Source organism: Coregonus clupeaformis, unplaced genomic scaffold (assembly GCF_020615455.1).
Source record: "Coregonus clupeaformis isolate EN_2021a unplaced genomic scaffold, ASM2061545v1 scaf0194, whole genome shotgun sequence".
NCBI classification, from domain to species: domain Eukaryota; kingdom Metazoa; phylum Chordata; class Actinopteri; order Salmoniformes; family Salmonidae; genus Coregonus; species Coregonus clupeaformis.
In genome coordinates, this window is record NW_025533649.1 from 195,001 (window position 1) to 217,499 (window position 22,499).

Sequence of the window (22,499 nt, forward strand, 5' to 3'; positions counted from 1 at the left end):
CTCTCTTTCTCACATCTCGAAAAATAATTGTAATGTTGTACTTCTTGTTGACGAAATTCATGCTAATGTTGGGTTTTTGAGCTAGCGCCCAATTTACGCCCCTTCACTCCTTGAAGGAGAGATCTCCTTGTTCCATTGCATCGTGGCTGCAGGGCTTGAGGGATAAATAACAGAGGTCAGAGGTCATTCCATCCAGGGTCAATCGTTGATCTATACATTAACCCCAACTGACAGCTCACTTCACACTGTTGAGTCAATATTGCCTAATATACCCTCACCCATTCAGACACTTAATAACATACCCTCCCCCATTCAGACACAATAATATACCCTCACCCATTCAGACACTTAATAATATACCCTCCCCCATTCAGACACAATAATATACCCTCACCCATTCAGACAAAATAATTTACCCTCACCCATTCAGACACAATAATATACCCTCACCCATTCAGACACAATAATATACCCTCACCCATTCAGACACTCAGTAATATCTGCTTGTGTAGAGGAGGACAGGTTGGATGGATAACCCTGACGGAAAAGATGGTTGTTCACAAAGTGGGAAGAGAGAAGGATTCAATAGCTTTAGATTTTATCAGAGGGCTTTCTTTAAAAAAAAATCTATTTCCTCTCTCACATGTACACACACGCATATGCACGCACGCACACACACACTCACACACACACACACACACACACACACACACACACACACACACACACACACACACACACACACAGGTAAAATAACATGCATACCTTGGAATCGTTTGGCGGTGACAGTCATAATTACAGACCTTGTAACCACACCCTTGTTCCTGTCATGCTCGCTGCTACAAATACATGTTCAAATCCAATGTTTCACCCTCACTGTGATCCCTGCAACACTGCCCATAGCAAAGCCAACAGGCAAATGAATACCGATCACATTCTGATGACGATCACAAACGACTTGGCGTTAACTTAGATTGTAAACTGTCATGGTCAAAATATATTGATTAAATGATTGTGAAGATGGGGAGAGGTCTGTCCGTAAAAATAGGCTTTTCTTTTTGACACCACACTCCACAAAGCAAGTCTTGCAGGCTCTAGTTTTATCTTATCTAAATTATTGTCCAGTCATATGGTCAAGTGCTGCAAAGAAAGACCTAGTTAAGCTGCAGCTGGCCCAGAACAGAGCGGCACGTCTTGCTCTTCATTGTAATCAGAGGGCTAATATAAATACTATGCATGCCAGTCTCTCTTGGCTAAAAGTTCAGGGAAGACTGACTGCATCACTTCTTGTTTTTATAAGAAACATTAATGTGTTGGAAATTCCTAATTGTTTGCATAGTCAACTTCCACACAGCACCGACACACACTCTTACCCCACCAGACATGCCACCAGGGGTCTTTTCACAGTCCCACAAATTCAAGGAAACGTACAGTATTATACAGAGCCATGAGTGCATCTTATATAGCACAAGTGAACAGCAAACCTGGTTTCAAAAAAACAAATAAAGCAACACCTGACGCCACAATGCCTCTCCCCCATGTGATCTACTTGTTGTGTGTATGTACTGACATGTATGTGTAACTGATAGATGCTCACACACACACACACACTACATGTTAATGTTTTTAAATGTATGTAAATTGTAAAGTATTTTGTCTGTAATGTCTTTTTCATTATGTGTCGGACCCCAGTAAGACTAGCTGTTGCCATTGGTGTCGGCTAAAGGGGATCCTAATAATTATATAATAAAATAGCTGAGAGTTCAGTTATTTTGTTATTTCTGTGACCACAGCTGAGGGCTATAAGAAATATGACAAATTAATTGGCTATTCAAATTCAAGACTTCCATCTTGGCCTGGGCTCATTTGAAAAAGAGATGTCAGTGTGACTTGTCCGGTTATTATTTTTTTATAAGTCAGACCAAATATGTATGTATGCTAATTCAATGAACACACACACACACACACACACACACACACACACACACACACACACACATACACACACACACACACACACACACACACACACACGTGTCATCTACCATACTCACACACACATATGTATGAGAGCTCAAGGTGGTCTGGGTTAGGTGGGGTCCTATTGGAAATGTGGTATTCTTCAACAACATCTCTCTTCATTCAGTGTCCATCCAAAGTCTCTACACAGTCCCTAGCCTGATTAGTCATAGGCTGTGTGTATCCCGAATGGCACCCTATTCCCTATGTAGCACACTACTTTTCACCAGGGCTCTGGTCATTAATAGTGCACTATATAGGGACTAGGGTGGCATTTGGGAAACAGTCATAGAGCTGACACAGAACCACTCAGAGTAGGCAGAAACTAATGAGGCCCAAAGCTCAGAGGCCTGTAAATCTGTCTCAGGACCTGTGTTTATAGCTCTAAAACCACACCACACAAGGCTACGGTGGTCGGACAGACAGACGAACGGATTTAATGTTTGTGGAAAGTGATGTCACCCCCACCAAAACTAGACTGAACTAGACTGCCTGGGGGTAGTGTGTTGGTTACGGGACTGACGTGGTTACGGGACTGACATGGTTACGGGACTGTTACGGGACTGACATGGTTACGGGACTGTTACGGGACTGACGTGGTTATGGGACTGACGTGGTTACGGGACTGTTACGGGACTGACATGGTTACGGGACTGACGTGGTTACAGGACTGAAGTGGTTATGGGACTGTTACGGGACTGACGTCGTTACGGGACTGACATGGTTACGGGACTGACATTGTTACGGGACTGATGTGGTTACGGGACTGATGTGGTTACGGGACTGAGGTGGTTACGGGACTGACATATTGACATGTCAGGGGGGTGCATGATTTTTCTAACCTGCTAGTCTACAAATGAGCAAGAGAGCAAGTGAGGAAATTAGTTGGGAGGATGTTTGTGCCACATCCTGACTAAGAACTATTGATCTTTAGGACTCACACTATGGAGAACATCAAAGGGTGGGACACCTCATCCCCTTTGATATCTCTTTAGGTTTGTAGTCACATGAAACCAAGCACACTAAGAGGAGGATCTGGGAGAGAGGATGAAATAGCCTAAACTCCATTAAGATGAAAAGTACCTGTCACGCCCTGACACAGGGGACGCTTATATGTTGAGTCAGGGTGTGTAGATTCTTTGTTGTGTTTATTCAATGGGTGATGATCTAGTATGTGTAGATCTATGTTGGCCGGTGTGGTTCCCAATCAGAGGCAGCTGTCGATCGTTGTCTCTGATTGGGGACAATACTTAGGCAGCCTATTGGCACTGTCTAGTTGTGGGATCTTGTTCCTTGTAAGGTATGTTGTGTGTGCGCTTCCTTGGACTTCACGTTTCGTTTCTTGTTTTGTCAAGTGTTTTATTGGTTTAATAAACATGTACGTATATCACGCTGCGCCTTGGTCTGTCCCGTCATTAAACAAACGTGACAAGTACCTCCTCAAAGTGGGGATGCAGAAGCTGTACATTCTCCAAGGTGTCCCTACCTGTCACTTAAGGTGTCCCTACCTATCACTCTAAAGTGTCCCTATATATCACTCTAAGGTGTCCCTACATATCACTCTAAAGTGTCCCTATATATCACTCTAAGGTGTCCCTAAATATCACTCCAAGTTGTCCATGCATATCCCGCCAATGTGTCCCTACCTATCCCTCCAAGGTGTCCCTACCTATCCCTCCAAGGTGTCCCTACCTATCACTCCAAGGTGTCCCTACCTATCCCTCCAACGTGTCCCTACCTATCACTCCAAGGTGTCCCTACCTATCCCTCCAAGGTGTCCCTACCTATCACTCCAAGGTGTCCCTACCTATCCCTCCAACGTGTCCCTACCTATCACTCCAAGGTGTCCCTACCTATCACTCCAAGGTGTCCCTACCTATCCCTCCAAGGTGTCCCTACCTATCACTCCAAGGTGTCCCTACCTATCACTCCAAGGTGTCCCTACCTATCACTCCAAGGTGTCCCTACCTATCCCTCCAAGGTGTCCCTACCTATCACTCCAAGGTGTCCCTACCTATCCCTCCAAGGTGTCCCTACCTATCCCTCCAAGGTGTCCCTACCTATCCCTCCAAGGTGTCCCTACCTATCACTCCAAGGTGTCCCTACCTATCACTTTATTCAATATGGGTTTCCGGATGGCAATAAAGTTCCATGAAGGGCAAGAATTGTCAAACTTTTCCTCAACACAACACTAGACAATGAGGAAATGTAAAGTCAAGGTCAGAATAGAGTTATAACCACGAAGAGATGGCATGTGGTGGCTGACAGGGGATGTTTAGACTGTATGGATCTTCTAGAAGCTCAGCCATTAGAGATGGACTAATTAGGGTTTAGTGTCAAGTGACCAAGTGGTCTCCTGCACCGATCGAAGAGAAGATTCATGAATAAGTAAATGCAGTGGCAGCTTTGCCGCTTAATTAGCAAAGCAGAAAAAAAAATGCTTACTCCCAAGAGGCCAACCCAGTCTGGTTTTAAGGGGATGGGCTATCAACAGCACTCGTCTTCCTCCCACATTGATTGATGGAGAGCTAAAAGTGGTTTTGGGGGTAATGTTTTCGCATCCCACATCAACCGCCTCGTTCATTGACCGTCCCCATCTGGCTGGGGGGTTATTTGACCACGCTGTGTGTTCCTGCTCACTTTCATGTCCCTGGCGATTGTTTTCACACTCTTCGCCGATCTACCGGGTATTTAAAACCCCATACAACACCTCACGTGCCCTGGACTTAGGCAGCCTCCGACATCCTACAGCAACAGATAGAGTTATGGCCAATTTAGGTTCTCTTTGACACCCTACAGCAACATATAGAGTTATGGCCAATTTAGGTTCTCTTTGACACCCTACAGCAACAGATAGAGTTATGTTTTCCTCCATTTGTACTAATCTCTCTTTTTGTGATGTCTGACAACTGAGGAACCTGCTCTTGGAGAAGCCGAGGGCGACGGGGACAGATTGAAAGAGAACACCATGTCAACCCTGTCATATAAGTGTGGTTGCTTGAACTCGCCATTTGGCGTTCACGGGAAACAATGTAACAGAGCGAGGACGAGGGTGGTGACGCGTCTCAACTCTTCGCTGAACCGCATACTCCTCTTTCCGCTTCAATACAGGAAGTGAGTGGTCTGACTGTCAGCCCTTATCAACAAGTGGGCAGTAAATAGCCCTGTCTCCCAACTGAGGACATTTATATCACAAAAAGGGAACATGATACTCCAAGTAGAACCTGACTCAGATGGGGGGAAGAAGAGATGAAGGAAGGTAGAGAAGAGCTGAGGGGAGGTAGAGAAGGGCTGAGGGAAGGTAGATAAGAGCTGAGGGGAGGTAGAGAAGAGCTGAGGGGAGGTAGAGAAGAGTTGAGGGGAGGTAGAGAAGTGCTGAGGGAAGGTAGAGAAGTGCTACCTTCCCTCAGAGCTGAGGGGAGGTAGAGAAGAGCTGAGGGGGGGTAGAGAAGCGCTGAGGGGAGGTAGAGAAGAGCTGAGGGGAGGTAGAGAAGAGATGAAGGAAGGTAGAGAAGAGCTGAGGGGAGGTAAAGAAGAGCTGAGGGGAGGTAGAGAAGAGCTGAGGGGAGGTAGAGAAGAGCAGAGGGGAGGTAAAGAAGGGTAATAAAGACATGAGTGGGTGGTAATCAGGGGTAGTACAGTAAAAGGAAAGAGTGACAGGAAGGTGAAAAGAGAGAAAGTAAACAGAGGAGAGAAGGGGAGGCTTTGTCTGGGTGATGGTTTGTTTAATAAAAGTAGAGAAGAGATGAAGGAAGGTAGAGAAGAGCTGAGGGGAGGTAGAGAAGAGCTGAGGGGAGGTAAAGAAGAGCTGAGGGGAGGTTAAGAAGAGCTGAGGGGAGGTAGAGAAGAGCTGAGGGGAGGTAGAGAAGAGCTGAGGGGAGGTAGAGAAGAGCTGAGGGGGGGTAGGGAAGAGCTGAGGGGAGGGGAGGTAAAGAAGAGCTGATGTGAGGTAGAGAAGAGCTGTGGGGAGGTAGAGAAGCGCTGAGGGGAGGTAGAGAAGGGCTGAGGGAAGGTATATTAGAGCTGAGGGGAGGTAGAGAAGAGCTGAGGGGAGGTAGAGAAGAGTTGAGGGGAGGTAGAGAAGTGCTGAGGGAAGGTAGAGAAGTGCTACCTTCCCTCAGAGCTGAGGGGAGGTAGAGAAGCATTGAGGGGAGGTAGAGAAGAGCTGAGGGGAGGTAGAGAAGAGCTGAGGGGAGGTAGAGAAGAGTTGAAGGGAGGTAGAGAAGAGTTGAGAGGAGGTATAGAAGAGCTGAGGGAAGGTAGAGAAGTGCTGAGGGGAGGTAGAGAAGAGCTGAGGGAAGGTAGAGAAGAGCAGAGGGGAGGTAAAGAAGCGCAGAGGGGAGATAAAGAAGAGCAGAGGGGAGGTAAAGAAGGGTAATAAGGACATGAGTGGGTGGTAATCAGGGGTAGTACAGTAAAAGGAAAGAGTGACAGGAAGGTGAAAAGAGAGAAAGTAAACAGAGGAGAGAAGGGGAGGCATTGTCTGGGTGATGGTTTGTTTAATAAAAGTCCAACTGTTTTGATGAGGATGGTGAACCTTTCATTCTTCCTCTATGACACACCACAGCGCCAAAACGTCTACCCAGCTACAAATTCAGGACCCAAACGGCTGCCTGTGGATAAGCCCATCTCCATCCTACCTCTCCTTCCCTCTCCCTCTTTCTCACTCTCTGTCTCTCTCTCCCTGACATCATCAGAGATCCTGTCTTGAAAATTGTGGCACAATGTTGCCATTGATCGGCGCTCTGTGCTTGTCAGATTCATTAAAAACCCTGGCGGATTCCTTCCATTCTGCATTACAGCCCAGACTTTTCATCTGGTAACAGGGTGGTGAGCGACAGAGAAAAAAAAGAAAGAAAGGAAGAAAGGTTAGAACTGGATGAAGCTAGTCAAATTGGAGATGCGGAGGATAGATGTGGCACCTGTCCAAGGCAGGAGATTAAAATCTCCCCTCTCTGATGCTCACACCTTCCAAAGCCCACCACCCCTTCTCCCATTTACCCCTCCTTCCTCACCCCCTCTTCCCCACTCATTTTAACAACAGCTCCCCCCCAATCTCACCTGGGTCACTCTGTCCTGCATTGTCAGTTCTCTCAACACCTCTTGAAATTAACCGGCTGTCCAATACTGAACCAAATTGCTTTTGAAAGCTAGATCATTCTGTTTCTCTCTCTGCCTCCCTGACTCTCTCTCTCTCTCTCTCTCTCTCTATCTCCGTTCAGGTTCACAGGGCTTTAATAACTGATAAGTCTTCGACTGCGGCTCAGCGGAGAACCGGAGCGCAGAGCTGAACCCTGCTATCACACATCTCTCACCCGGCATGGGCGGCTTTTGCAGGGCAGGGAGTTGTGGATAATCACTGTAGAAAAGGGTCGCCCTGGGTGAACACTCACTGCCTGGCTGAGATATGTCACCTTGCAGATGTACCTATCTGCTAGCCCCATGCCTGTGGGTTATCAAGCTCTTGTGAGTTGGTGTAGTGGTGTGGTCCACAGAAGGGGAAGGGAAGGTCAGGCACCACATGGCTTCATCTTAACTACGTGTGTGTGTGTGTGTCTGGGTGTGTGTGTGTGTGTCTGGGTGTGTCTGGGTGTGTGTGTGTGTCTGCATGCGTGTGCATGTTTATGTGCGTGTGTGTATGTGTGTGTGTGTGTATGTGCATGTGTGTGCGTGTGCGTGTGCGTGTGTGTGTGTGTGTGTGTGTGTGTGTGTGTGTGTGTGTCTGTGTGTGTGTGTGTCTGGGTGTGTGTGTGTGTCTGCATGCGTGTGCGTGTTTATGTGCGTGTGTGTATGTGTGTGTATGTGCATGTGTGTGCGTATGTGCATGTGTGTGCGTGTGCGTGTGTGTGTGTGTGTGTGTGTGTGTGTGTGTGTGTGTGTGTGTGTGTATGGTATAGGGGTTTCCTGGGTGTGAAGGGGCTGTTACTAGCCTGACTGGGCACAGAGGGAGGGGGTCGACCCATTATTGTTCAGTCCTTTTATCTTCTAGTCTTGACAGGGCCCTGAATGTTCTTTTACAACATCTACCAATATTAATAATAGATGTCACATCCATTTTCATGAAACCACTCTCAGAAATGCCATTCTCTCAAACCCTACGCCATGACTGAACACTTGACAAGGAAGATCTACATTTTGAATTCCGTAATTACAGCTTGCTCCAGATAAACAACCCACAGAGGAAACATTAAAGGTAAACGTTGGGCATGAAAAAAATTTCCAACTCCGCCCCTTTCTCAATTTTCAAATAGAAATCGGGTGTGTCTTTGGTGGTTCATCTGTGTGTCATTCTGGTCATGTGTGCCGCGACCAACGTAGCTAGTTCTCTAGCTAAGCTAGCCAGTAACTCCTTCAGTATGTGTTGATGTCATTTTACAGGATTGGTGTTTGGAGATCGGTTAGAAATGGCACTTCTGTAGCGAAAAACCTTATTCATCCAATTTTTTTTTTTTTTTAAAGGATTTAATGACCTGGTATGATGCTGTATTGATCAGTTATACCGTTTAAATATGTTATTTTTGAATTTTTGCCCAAAGTTGACCTTTAACATGCAAATAAAACACAGTGACAAGACATTTTCAAGGCCTGTGAGGAGATGGCTACGGCTGGGGTTCCCTTAGATTAATATATTCTACCTATTGGCTTGGATTGGGTAAAGCATCTCATTCCTCTATGATGGACAGTGGTCTCTCAATAGCTCTATGGACGAGAGCATTCTGTGCCACCACTGAAAATACACAGTCTCCACACACACATACACACACACACACACATTTAGAGATGAACACACAAACACACATACACACTCAGATACGAACAAACACACACACACACACACACACACTCATAGTCAAAGACAAACATGCATACATAGTCAGAGACAAAGACACCCCCCCCACACTCACACACACACACACACACACAAACACACACAAACACAAACACAAACACAAACACACACACACACACACACAAACACACACACACACACACTCATAGTCAAAGACAAACATGCATACATAGTCAGAGACAAAGACACCCCCCCACACTCACACACACACACACACACAAACACACACACACACACGCACACACACACACACACACAAACACAAACACATACACACACACAAACACAAACACATACACACACACACACAGAAACAGGTTTGCCTCAACTCAACAATGTGCGACAGGCAACAGTGGTGAGAGCTATGATCAAGTGACCTTTTAGATTGATATTTTCCATAATCCTAGCAGTTCCCACTGCGACCTCCTGAAGGGTTTTTGTCTGTGGGAAGCGTTCCTCTAACCTTTGCGGATCGTTAAAACTAAATACGTTCAAAGCCCCTATACTCTATCAAACATTAAAATGTTACGGGGAACGAGCACAACAGTGCAGACCGGTGAGGAAACTTTTAGTCTTTTAGTGCATCCTGTCGAGTAAAACTTCAAATGTCTCTGGTGTTGAGTTGAGGCAGACTTTACTGCCTAGCCGATCTGACACCTCTCCATTTGGGGACACAGGTGACTGAGGGAGCAGTGGAGTGTGATTTCCACTATCCTACAAGCTGCATCACTTTAAGCAAAGAAGCCCTGCTTGAAGGTGCTCCATGTAGGATCTTTGTAGAATTTTTTTGCATTGTAATTTCAGAAAATGTCCATTATATAGCTGCGGAAAACAGTGGACATCGATTCCATACACTATTCAATGCTTGTTTCCTCACATAAACTGAAATTGAGCGAACGGTGTAGAATTTGAGCAACCGGGAAATGACAGCGTAATTTCCACTAGATAACACAGCCACAAAGTCAGAACAGCTTTCCAACACTGGCGGGTAAGTAATACTGTGAGAAAAACTATAATTCCACTATTACCCAATTTGTAAGTCGCTCTGGATAAGAGCGTCTGCTAAATGATGAAAAATGTAAAATGTAAATGTAAATTACTGCAGATTTTTTTATTTTTTTATTCTGAAATTAAAATGCAAAAAAATACTACAGAAATCCTATGAGTAGGACCTTTAAGTAATTGAGACTAAGTTCGTCAACAAGTGGCAATCGGGGGTTAATTCTGCACCCCTTTCATTAGAAGACATAAAGGACAGAGTGGTGCGTTGAGTAGACGGAACCTTCCCTTGAGCAGGGTGTGTTGTTTGAAGTGTGTATTGCAAGCAGGTGGTGCTGGGTGTTTTAACTCCAGGAGAAGAAGTAAGCAGATGGAGTTTTAGTGGCCGTTGTAACTCCTGAATCCCACTTCACGCAGACACAAACAGGCACACTGAACACACACACACGCACACACACACACACACACACACACACACCACCACTCGCACATACACACCATTCACACACACTCGCTTCACACATCTAGCCCCTTTAATCAAAATGGACGTTCACACCTTGCACACTAGCTATGACTTCAGCTGGTGCCTCAAACCCACTCAAACCCCCTATCATCACACCTTTTTCTCTTTATGGCAGTCATTTAGAAAAGTAGCAAAAGGTGTTGCCAGTCTAAAAGTCTTTAAAACATTTAAAAATACTAAGTGCCTGGAGATAAAGCTTGCATTCAGCTCCCATCAACAACTCCAATAGGTTTCAATTCTCTCAGAGTTGACCCATTTTCTTCTTTATCTAACATTTTAACAAGACTTGCGAAAGCTGAAACCCAGGCGATGGTCTTTTTCCTTCGGCACTCAATTTTGGAGCGGCCTACGCTCCCGACAGATGTGACTGTGTTTTAAAAAAAAGACAAATATCAAAGATCCCTTCTGCTCCATCAGCAAAATGTGTTACAGGAGCCTGTAGCTTGTAAATGGGGGGGGGCTGCAATGGATCAAACCGCCGTGCATTGCCTAGACGAAGACGTCTGCGACTTGACTTTCCCCTCCCCGCTCAACTCTCGCCAAGCAACTCTCGGCAGCGTAATAGTCGTGGCATGCCCATAAAGTGTATTCGTCATCTCCCCCCGAGTACACCAGGCCTACATGTGATCAGTACACCAGGCCTACATGTGATCAGTACACCAGGCCTACATGTGATCAGTACACCGGGCCTACATGTGATCAGTACACCAGGCCTACATGTGATCAGTACACCAGGCCTACATGTGATCAGTACACCAGGCCTACATGTGATCAGTACACCAGGCTACATGTGATCAGTACACCAGGCCTACATGTGATCAGTACACCAGGCCTACATGTGATCAGTACACCAGGCCTACATGTGATCAGTACACCAGGCCTACATGTGATCAGTACACCAGGCCTACATGTGATCAGTACACCAGGCCTACATGTGATCAGTACACCAGGCCTACATGTGATCAGTACACCAGGCCTACATGTGATCAGTACACCAGGCCTACATGTGATCAGTACACCAGGCCTACATGTGATCAGTACACCAGGCCTACATGTGATCAGTACACCATGTGCCCTGAACCGCTAGCTGGAGGTGATGCTCAAGAACTCTTAAGTGCTGTTGGCTTGTCTTGTCTGTTTGTGTCATTGCATGAGTGGCTGTGTTTCCCCGTCCAATAAACACAACATCACCACCGGTTTCCCTTGTTGTCCTTATTCCGTTTTTTTATTCAGACAATCTGGAGCCCCGAGGGTTTGTTACCGTGTAACAAGACTGGCTTGGTTAAGAGGTAGCGACCGCCTGGTTTGAGAGAAGTTCAAAGGGCGTGGGGTCCTCCACAGCAGGAATGATAACACACTAGCGCCTAACAAGAGCCACGTTCAGCAGGAAAACATTGTGGAACGATGCAGATAGAAATGTCACAAATACAGAAAACAGGATTCCTTATTCTGCACTGTCAGACAGGTCATAATATAGATACTATATTTATATCTGAACATTCCACAACGTTGTTCCCTGCTGAAAACACGTTGTGATTAAGTTGTGACAAATGGTCATTTCAGACACGCTTTATGGGCATCCATGTGGAAGGGGCCTAAAAAAAAAATATTCTACTTTGATGGCAGTTAAAGGTGAAATATGCAGAATTAGCTCTGCCATTTACTGGTGGCTAAAATTCTAAAGCTGTTTACAGCTGGTGTACAAAACCAAAAGTAAAAGACGCAAGAACAGGAAGATTGGAAAAATACATATCAAGCATTTCATCAGAATTTTGAAACCCCATTACTATGGTTCCAGTTAGATGGAAACATACAAAATAAATAAATAAATGATGACAGCGGGGTGTGGGCCAAATAGTAACACGCCCACAACAATGTTTATTCACACATTTTCGGGTTTTGAAACTTTTATAGTCAAATTAAATGGGAAAACCCCCCAGAGAAGGAACATTCTGCCTTTGACAGTGACTAAGAGGACAGGCGATACTACCCCAATGCCGTCATGTGACTTTGTTTGGGAGGCTTGAGCCGTCTCTGTCGGCCACGGCGGTTGGCATTGTGATATAAAACACAGCTCTAAAGCCAAACGCCACCCATCTCGCTCTCCCCAGACGGAGTGCAAGTCCCAACGTCTCTCTCTTTTTCTTTCTTTAAATCCCTCTCTTTTCTGTCTCCCTCCTCTCCGTCGTTCCGCTAGACTGGCTGTAGACAGCACCAGTGGGGGTTTGGCAGTGTGCAGGCCCAGACATATTCGCTCCTCTCGGGAGAGGGAGTGGGTGTCAAAGACCTGCTATTCGACAAGACCCTCCATCAGCTGCCAGGAGGACACACACAGAGAGAGATAAACCCATTTTTATGTTGATTTATTTTGCCTTTTGTACTTTAACTATTTGCACATAATGTGACATTTGAAATGTATTTATTATTTTGGAACTTTTGTGAGTGTAATGTTTACTGTTCATCTCTATTGTTTATTTAACTTTTGTTTATTATCTATTTCACTTGCTTTGCCAATGTTAACATATGCTTCCCATGCCAATAAAGCCCTTAAATTGAGAGAGAGAGAGAGAGAGAGAGAGAGAGAGAGAGAGAGAGAGAGAGAGAGAGAGAGAGAGAGAGAGAGAGAGAGACAGGAAGGTCTGCTTCCAAAACACTCCTGCATCAATTAGCCAGCCGTTCACTTCACAGCACAAGCAATCCATACAGAATATTCTATCCTGATGGCATCCATGTAGTCTATTCAGCAACCTTAACCGAAAAAAAGGTCACCTAGTTTTCTTCTATGACATAGAAGTTCCTGGTGTAATACTGTGGTCCCTAGATATATGAACGAATGGCCGTGTGCTACGTTAGGCATACCATCAACATGCACGTGAGGGCTCCTGAGTCCTATATTATCTAAGCCTGTCAGCTCTCTCTGTCTGTCTGTCTGCACAGCCACAGCCTCCCACCAACCCCCCTCTGAGCTCAGCCTGTCAGCTCTCTCTGTCTGTCTGCACAGCCACAGCCCCCCACTAACCAACCCCCCCTCTGAGCTCAGCCTGTCAGCTCTCTCTGTCTGTCTGTCTGCACAGCCACAGCCCCCCACTAACCAACCCCCCCCCCATTGAGCTCAGCCTGTCAGCTCTCTCTCTGTCTGTCTGCACAGCCACAGCCACCACCCCACCCATAGCTTAACATTGTAATTTTCACCATCGTCATCATCATTACTATCATGTATTATATTATTGTCATTAGAGAGCTCAATTACTATAAAATCCACAAAATGTTGATTAAATTGTTTACCTAATTATATTGCATTTTAACATATTTTTTTTTCTTCCAATATTACTGACAGACAAAATGTTTCCCATGCAAAAAAAGGATGTCAATATAACTAGTCTAATACAATTGTTTGTATGCATGATGCTCTAACAATATCGAGTACAGTATGTGTAATAATGGCCAAACTCTATGTGAAAAAGAACATGTTCATTAAACAAAATTAGATGATAAAATACAACTATAATTCGCGGAATGCAAAAACAGACCACAACCGTATAGCCTAGTAATAAACCTTTATCAATTCATGAAAAACCGAAAGGCTTCATAAATAAACTAGGCGAATCGTAATTCATAATTCTAAATCATTCTAAATGATGACCCCCACCCACCCTTCCCCAATACAGGTGTAAATACTGTACTATAAATGGTTCCTTCCTGTATTATACTCATGCTAAAATGTTTATTCTATTCTACTGCAACTTACTTTACGTTCGTATTGTTATTTTGACTATTTCTTATATATTTCTTAAGCATTTCATTGGACAGTGTATACCATGTGTATCCCGTACATAGGCCCTACGACTTATAAAAACGTAAAACTGAAATTAATAAAATAATTTGCCCCCATGTTATTCAATAAGTCAAAGATCATAAAAACGTATGAGCTTGGCTCATCACCGTCTTTGCTCAGTGTCTCGCGGCTCAGTGTCTCGCTGAGCGGCCTCCGTGGCAGTCAGATAGACCCACTCATCCCCTCTGTCCGCCACACCGTTTGATTCAAAACGCCTATTAACAAATTGCCTTATGAATTGGTCATTGCTGCACTTCAACGTTTCAATAAAGACCTACCCTCTAATAGATTTGTTAGACCAGGGACTTCCAACTGATCCCAAGTCGCAGCCGTTTGGTTCAAAGCAGACGATAGGAAGCCAGGTGCACTACAGACGACAGGAAGACAATCTACTGCATCACTCCATCGATTATCGGCTTAAACGCCTACGCAGCGCGGTTTTCTTGATCCATCAAGCCACATCGATTGCGACACTGTGACTGTAAAGTGGAGTTTAAATAAATTACTTTCAATAGTTCTACAAACCAATATGGATTTTCTTAGGCCATGGCCTACGACACTTTATTCAAATTATTAAAGCAAAGCAACAACAACAACAAATATTGATAGTAAATTAGATTGTGATATTATTATAAGCATTAAGTATAATTAGGCTATAATAATACTTATAATTATTATATTATATAATTATTATAATTATTACAATTATTTTTTATTAGGCCTACAAACTGGCCAGATTCAGTAAAAAAAAATCCAAATCATGCAATGAAATCGTATTGCACTTTTTAGCCATATCATTCTCATTTTGGCATCGCAACACTTTCCAAAACAATGGCCAGTGGACAGGAATCCATTCTGTCGTATTCAGCAGTGCCCCAGCACAGTCTCTCGTCACCATAAGACTGAAAGTGCTGGTTGCGGCTTATTGCGTATTCTTTTACAAATGCAGGAGGTCCACGCCTCTCTCCGCCCTCCAATTTCCCCCTCGACCTAAGAGGGTCTGGTTGTTACAGTTGTTAACCTCAGGACTAATCATTCATTTTTTTGTCCGTTTAATAATGACCCTTATTATCCCTAACTACGTTTGTTGGGCATTTGCCTTTGAATGCATATGCAAAATGGATAGCCTACTCCGAGGTGGCCACTCTGCAAGTGGCCTGTCCGGACGCACTACAGGGTCACTAAAAAGTTCATTCAAAGAGAATAGGTCTATCGCATTCTATAAGATCTGGGTATGGCTTTCCTTATTTAACCCAGAACAAGTGTGCCAAACAAAATGGCCCCCACCTGATTTGCAATGGGTTAAGCAATAATAATGACACAACATAATGATGATGAAGAGCCTCCCAGTCACGGTGAAGAGAGAATTATTTCACCTGGCTGAGAGAGAGAGAGAGAGAGAGAGAGCGAAAGAGCGAGAGATTCGCCAACTGTAAAATAATGAAAAGGTTAGTGCTATCTGGGATCCTTGGGACGTCCCTACTCTAAACCCTGAACCCTACTCTTACCTTAACCCTACCTAACCTTAGCCATGAGCATCCATTCCCTCGAAACCCCGTACAAAATGAAGGATGGGAACTAATTATAAGTTAAATTAAATACGCGGTTCCAGCTTGCCTGCCAATCGTGATAGATGTAGTGTGTGTTGTGCACGCTAACAGAAAAACAGATCTGCTTCCGCCTCTAACATAAACATCATTTACAATGGGGAAAGATGAACTAATCCCCCAGTGCACTGGAATATTATCGGGACAATTTACGTCTCCGACAGAGCACCGAGAAAACCGATAGCCACATAGCTTCATCCAAACAACTCCGGTTGTTGGTCACTTTATCTATTGAGCCATGTACAGCATATGCCTTGTGAGGATTTTACAGCCAACCATATCGCATAAAAATGCTCAATAGGCCTAGAAAATGGGCCCCCGATTGGCGCAGCGGTCTAAGGCACTACATCTCAGTGCTTGAGGCGTCACTACAGACCCTGGTTCGATTCCAGGCTGTATCACAACCCGCTGTGATTGGGAGTCCCATAGGGCAGCGCACAATTGGCCCATTGTCGTCCGGGTTTGGCCGGTGTAGGCCGTAATTAAAAATACGAATTTGTTCTTAACTGACTTGCCTAGTAAAATAAAGGTAAAAAAAGATTAGGTAAAAAAAGATTTGTTTTGACAGCTATAAAATACTGAATAGTCTATACTGAAAAATAATTTGCGTAGGCCTACTTGGAAGGTGCACCTGATTCATCCATGCGCCTTTGCTTTTGTTTCTGAATAAATAAATGTGAATCTCCTTCATCAATTACTATGACGGTTGAGTTTGAAAACTGACAACAACAAAAAAAATGGTTCATCTTTGCTAAACAAAACTAATCTGAAATGTCACGCTATGACCTGTATGCCTAGTTCGCGCGCCCAAAATTAGGCCACACAATAGGCCTATGGGGATATCAAATGGTGTAGTTAATCTGGGATATGTTTCATTAATAATTTCACATATTCGATGTAACTGTGAACATGAATGCTCAACCTAAAAAACTACAAAAAAACTAAAGGTATTTTCTTTTCAATGGGCTAAAGAACAATTATTTAATGCAGTGTACTTTTTAACATGTCCCTTGTTGGTAGTGGCAGTAAATTGGGTAAATTATTGACATTCTCTCGTTTATAGTTCCTGGTCAGACCAGACGTACCATGTGGTCGTGTATTGTTCACCGGGCGGCCGCTCGCCTCTCCCGAAATCATCATTAACTAGGAGAAGTCTCAGGCGCATGCCGTAAATCACCCGACCATATTACAAGCTTAGTATAAAGGCCTGAACCAGGTCAGCGAAAGGAAATTTATGGCATCACTTATGGTGGAAATAGATTGTTCTAACGAAATATATCAACTTCAGCCAAAATCTGCACCAGGAATTTCGGCGCAGCTATAGGCCTTACCCTGACACACCACTCAAAATGACTGCCTCCCACAAGGCCTATATTGAATGCAACCGTGTATCGTTGTAATAGCTGGTCCTATACATATAGGCTAAGGTGAATGTGTGGATCTAGTGCACAGAACACTTCATAAGCTACCGCTTCTTTATTTATTTTTACATGAGTTGGCCTATATAGTATACCTTATCAAGACTGAGGGCACAAATGAAACAACAAAGCTTATTAGATAAGCCCTAGCCTACATTCTTTTTTTTTACCCGTGCTTTAGCCTCCTTCACTTTACCGCAACTGTAACCTACTTAAAAGTCCTACTATGAAAACAACAGAACAATCGATGTTTTTATTTTATTTTTTTAACACAGCTTTATTATCTTATAATTACGCACAAATAATGTAATGTTATATTTGTATCGGAAATCGGGATGATGGGTCGTTCGTTAATAAAATGACCCCAATAATCATACAATCGCATGCTATTCGGTTTCTCTCTCTAGAATCGAAGTTCAAAGAGCAACGCTTATCTTATCAGCGTAAATTCAAAGGAGTTGAAATTGTATTGACAAGTCGTGAAAAGAGACAAGAAAGCTGTGAAGAGCGCCATTTCCTGAAACAGTGGCACCCTGCCCTACTTTTCTAGTGGCAACAGTAACACAAGCCAGCCGGTTAGCCCTCAAGTCGCCTTGCTAAAACGGCGATACAAGCTGCAGGCCCATTCAAACCGATTTCAACCCAAGTTCCATGCCAAATGTTGCCAGTAAAGAAGTTATTTGATAGTACTGTTTTGACAATGAGCTGCCTGAACATAAGGAGCACTTGATTAATTATTAATTTAATAAACCCGACCATTCTGTCAAGCAAAGCATCCCTCAATGCAGCACTGACGGCGTTGGAGAGTAAGCATCTCCATTGGCATAGACCTTTCCCACATTCTACACCAATAATCAATACAAATAGCCCACTGTTAGACAATACACTTTTCGTTTCATATATTAGCATAATACACTATTTGTCTACAAAATCACAGTGAAATATAGGCCCCATTGCAATTGCATTCGTTAATATGTATAGCTATTTTAGCGAATTTTGTCTTTTTTTTCTGTCATAAACACACTGGGCGCACACTGCGTTGTTTCCACATCATGTCAATCAATTAAATTACGTCGAACCAACGTGGAATAGACGTTGAATTGACGTCGGTGTTGATAGTTGATAGGCCTACATGACAGAAAAAATACAACATTTGCTAAAAATAGATATACATATTAACGAATGCAATTGCAATAGGACCTATATTTCACAGTGATTTTGTAGACAAATAGTGTATTGTGCTAATTTACATAGATAACACACTTTGCTTGACATGAATCATAATTCAGTAGCAGATATAGCTACATTTACACGTTGATGTAATGGTTTGAAATGAAAAAATAAAAACTTATTAGAAAGTAGTTGATCCACTCTTTTAGGCAATAAAGAACCCCTCCAAAATGACTCAGTAGCCTACCCGGCGAGATGCAACCTACTGAGCCCCGTCTCCCCGTTGAGATACAGTACAGAGCTCCGACTCCCCGTTGAGATACAGTACTGTTGCGCTAATTTCCGTAGGGCGAGAATGAAAACCCAATCATCAAGAAGAATGAATGATCTTAAAGGGAAGAATACACAACTATCCTTGAAAGGATAGGACTGGTGTGCATTACAAATGTGTATTGAAAATCGGCAAGGCAAGGCACCTGGGGTTGTTTGGGGTTGCCTGCCTGCATGCCGTTGCGCAAATCTATCTGTGGGGGCGAGTTCATGTAAATCAAAATGGTCTCTCATTCCCGATCAAATAAAATGTTCTCGTTTGAAAGGGTAAAATAAAAACAACAGCGCTATAGCTCGATGAGGAATCAACGTGTGTAACTCGGCTTCGGCTACTACCAATGCGCACTGTTGTAGCCCATTGACGGACCTCATGAGAGCTTCGGCGTAGTTAAAACCCAGGGCAGTCAGGCTCTTAACACAAATCCAGAAAAAACAGCAGTTGATAATAAACCCCTTTAAAATATGAATGTGTCTTACCTTCAACAGCTGACGCTATGGGCAGCAAGAGGCTGCATAAAACCAGCAAGTAATCCATTCTCATAAAGCGGTCAGCTCGGACATAAAACTAACCCCTGGGAAGATAGGGAGAGACGGGTGAATACAATCCGAGGTGTTCCGACGCTCCACGCACCCAGTCCAACCGCGTCAAGCACCCAGTCCAACCGCGTCAAGCACCCAGTCCAACCGCGTCAAGCACCCAGTCCCAGAGTTACCTCCATAAAACCAACAAGGAAAAATAGGAATGTGAACAAGGTATGAGAAGATTTGTGCCCTCTCGATGATTTCCAGTGGGTTTATGCCTGAGAAACGGGAACCCGTAGTCGTCCAACCCGTAGACGCATTTGGCAAACGACCGAAGAGAAGTTGCCCTGTTCCCAACAACGGTTCGGTAAATATCCCCGATAATATTTGTTATTATCGATACGCAGGGAAATAAATGTCCTTTTCAAAGGGTCTGTCGGGAAAAATCCGAAGTCTTTCTTGTAGTCAAGACGTTTGATATCTTCGCACTTCTTGTATCAATACCATAACGTAGAATAGTCCAGCTATGCATTTTCACGCTTACATACATACATGATCAAGTCCTATTCCCGACTAAATCCGCTTGGTATATATATTGTAGTAAATCCTTGAGCGAATTATCGGCGTGGTTGCAGAAAGTTTAATGCTCCGCTCTGTGTGTGCATTGGAATGAAGAACGGTTGTGCAAGAACAAGGCGTAAGAGTGAAAGAGAGAGCGAGCGAGAGAGAGAGATAGATAGAGAGAGAGCGAGAGAGAGAGACGGGGGGCGGGTGGGGGGGGTAGTAGGAGGGGTTATGGGTAAAGCAGCTGTCAGTCTCTCATTCGGCCACACCCCCACAACTAGCTCTGAAAGCCGCTGCTCCAGGGAAACCCAGATTAGGCAGGGACACGGCGGTTTCAGCGGGGACAGAGCGCCCCCCTGCGGGACACTCATATTTCAGTGGTCGAGTTAAATAACAACGACGGGAGTTTCTGCTTATTTTCATGTTGATACAATTATTTTCAGCAATTCCAGCAATGTGTCTACAACACGTCGAATATTCAGGTTTTACCATGGACATTGTGTGTTATCGAAATTCAAATGCTCATCAAACACTTTTGGATTTTCTGTAAGTATGATTGTGTGCAATTCTCACCCGGTGTACAGACCTATGCATTCAGAATCTCGCTTTCTGATAAATGATAATCTGCTGACTATAACTCAAAAAGTTGCATACTTGATTTATTTTAGCTTGCTGAGAACAACAATTGCGCATTTGAAGCGCATGTGTCCATGCTTAAAAATACCGGCTCTGCTGAAATACAGCCTAGATACGAAGTAATCTAAAAAGTTTACAAACTGAATAGTTTTTGTGAAACTATTGTTGCTTCAGCCTGTTTCATGTCTTCTGTATTTGTTTATCTTCATTGGTATAGAGAAGGTGCATTTCAAGAGCAGTCAGTTCGATAATGGACACACAGCAATGTTCCCCCCCTCTTCTACAGACCTGGAAAGACAAAGGAAAGAGCGTCTTTGATTGTCCCTTGCCTCAACTGCAGCGTTTACAGTCATTTTATTGCAGCATTGTGTCATTTGCTTAAATGAATAGATAATAGCCTATGTAAATTAGTCGAACAACATGCCAATGCGAACGATGAGCCCTACTGTCTTCGAATTTGAGAAGAAAAAAATAAATACAAATTGTATTATTTTTATGAAGTTTGTTCATAATCATGCATTATAATACTTAAGAGTGGTAGCCCAATAAATCACATGCATGCTTGACTTTTATCAGACGTTAAGGTGTAAAAGTTAACCATAGCCTCTGCAATAACATTTTATTGTCATTTTATTGTGCTGAAGAATGCTTTGATAAAAATGACCGTTTGGTGGTCCAAAATGGTGCACAACAGTCATCGACGAATACAAGTTCCTGGAACATTGAATGTATTTATTTTTAAACGAATTATTCATAATCATAAGGGATGTTGTTGATGTTGATGTTACTGTTGGTGATATACGTATATTTTATTAGTAACCTAAGTTTAACCTACTTTACATTGATTTATTGAATGTTATTTAAGAGTAGTAAGACACTACTTATATTAGCTTGTAATTAACAGTAAGGATTGAATATATTTTAATGGGACCAAATCCATTAAAAAACTAATTCATAGGCCTAGTTTTGTTTTTGAGATTAGTCATATAGAAAACTTATCACCTAATTGAGATAGGCCTACATCGCCCTGGGGAAGAGGGAAAAAAAAGCCTTATGTTGGTTGTCAAATATTTCAGTGATGACTTCAGAGGCGAGAGTATTGGCTTCACAGGGTAGGTTTCCTCACCGACCCAACCTTGGCTTCAGAACCCGGCCTTTGCCTCGTCTTCTTCGGAACCCTCTCGGATCCCTCTCGCCCCGCACAGCACGGTCTCGGTAAGGCCCCGTGTCACCGGGCAGAAGAGGACATGTGTGGGTGATCTGCGCAAGGGGATACGAACGGGAGATACACACACTGGACTAAGACGTAAGCTACAATTTGCTCCAGAGTGTCAGTTCTTCATAGGTTTGCAAAACTATTAGCCACGCAAGATTCACTAACCAGGTTATTGCATAAATTAGGTTGAGGTAAGGCCATGACGTTTTTCTCCTGTAGCCTATTGTTGTTGTTAGCAAAATGGATGTCTTTAATTTCCACATTTAGCCAATCATTTGGAGAAGCATTGGTCTGTTTGGAGTGTTTTTGATATAACTTAGTAAAGAAAGAAAATAAACCAATAGAACGGCCAATTATGTATTTAAGAGTTTACTACATTGTCAATAATATCTAATAAATTAGATAAATAGCCTACAAATGATTAAAATGTACCCTATTATCGCCTAATATGGCGATGGCCACTCAAAATACGGAGGGGTTAGGCTACCTTGCTTACAGCATAGATCAAACAAAGAAAATGTATCTATTTAGGTCGTCATGAGTTTAGTACTTGAAAAAAAATGCCAGCATGCCCTCTTGGTTGTCATTTCCTGAGAGGTGCGAAGATACCGAGACAGTGTTGTTGTCCAGACGGTCACTGGCTGAGCTGTTTGTTGCCTCGTAGTGTTTTTGTTGACACTCTCTCTGGGGTTAAGCACTAGAAATATCCGGAGTCACTCTCCCTTCCTCAGGTGTCTACAGTCGTTTATTTTACAAGGCAATTATTTTACTAGGCAAGTCAGTTAAGAACAAATTCTTATTTACAATGAC

The 22,499-nt window shown here is 43.5% G+C and overlaps 1 protein-coding gene across 15 annotated transcripts in view; it reads right to left on the minus strand.

The window, feature by feature from the left end:
• The window catches only part of LOC121577112 (ephrin type-B receptor 3), an 84,738-nt gene extending 64,775 nt beyond the window's left edge, over positions 1-19,963 (minus strand). For all 15 annotated transcript variants that reach the window (XM_041890903.2, XM_041890897.2, XM_041890906.2 and 12 more), the window contains exon 1: positions 19,229-19,963. In XM_041890903.2, coding sequence (XP_041746837.2) covers positions 19,229-19,292 — 64 coding nt within the window. In that variant the 5' untranslated portion in view covers positions 19,293-19,963. The remainder of the gene's footprint in view (positions 1-19,228) is intronic.
• Positions 19,964-22,499: the final 2,536 nt, after the last annotated feature.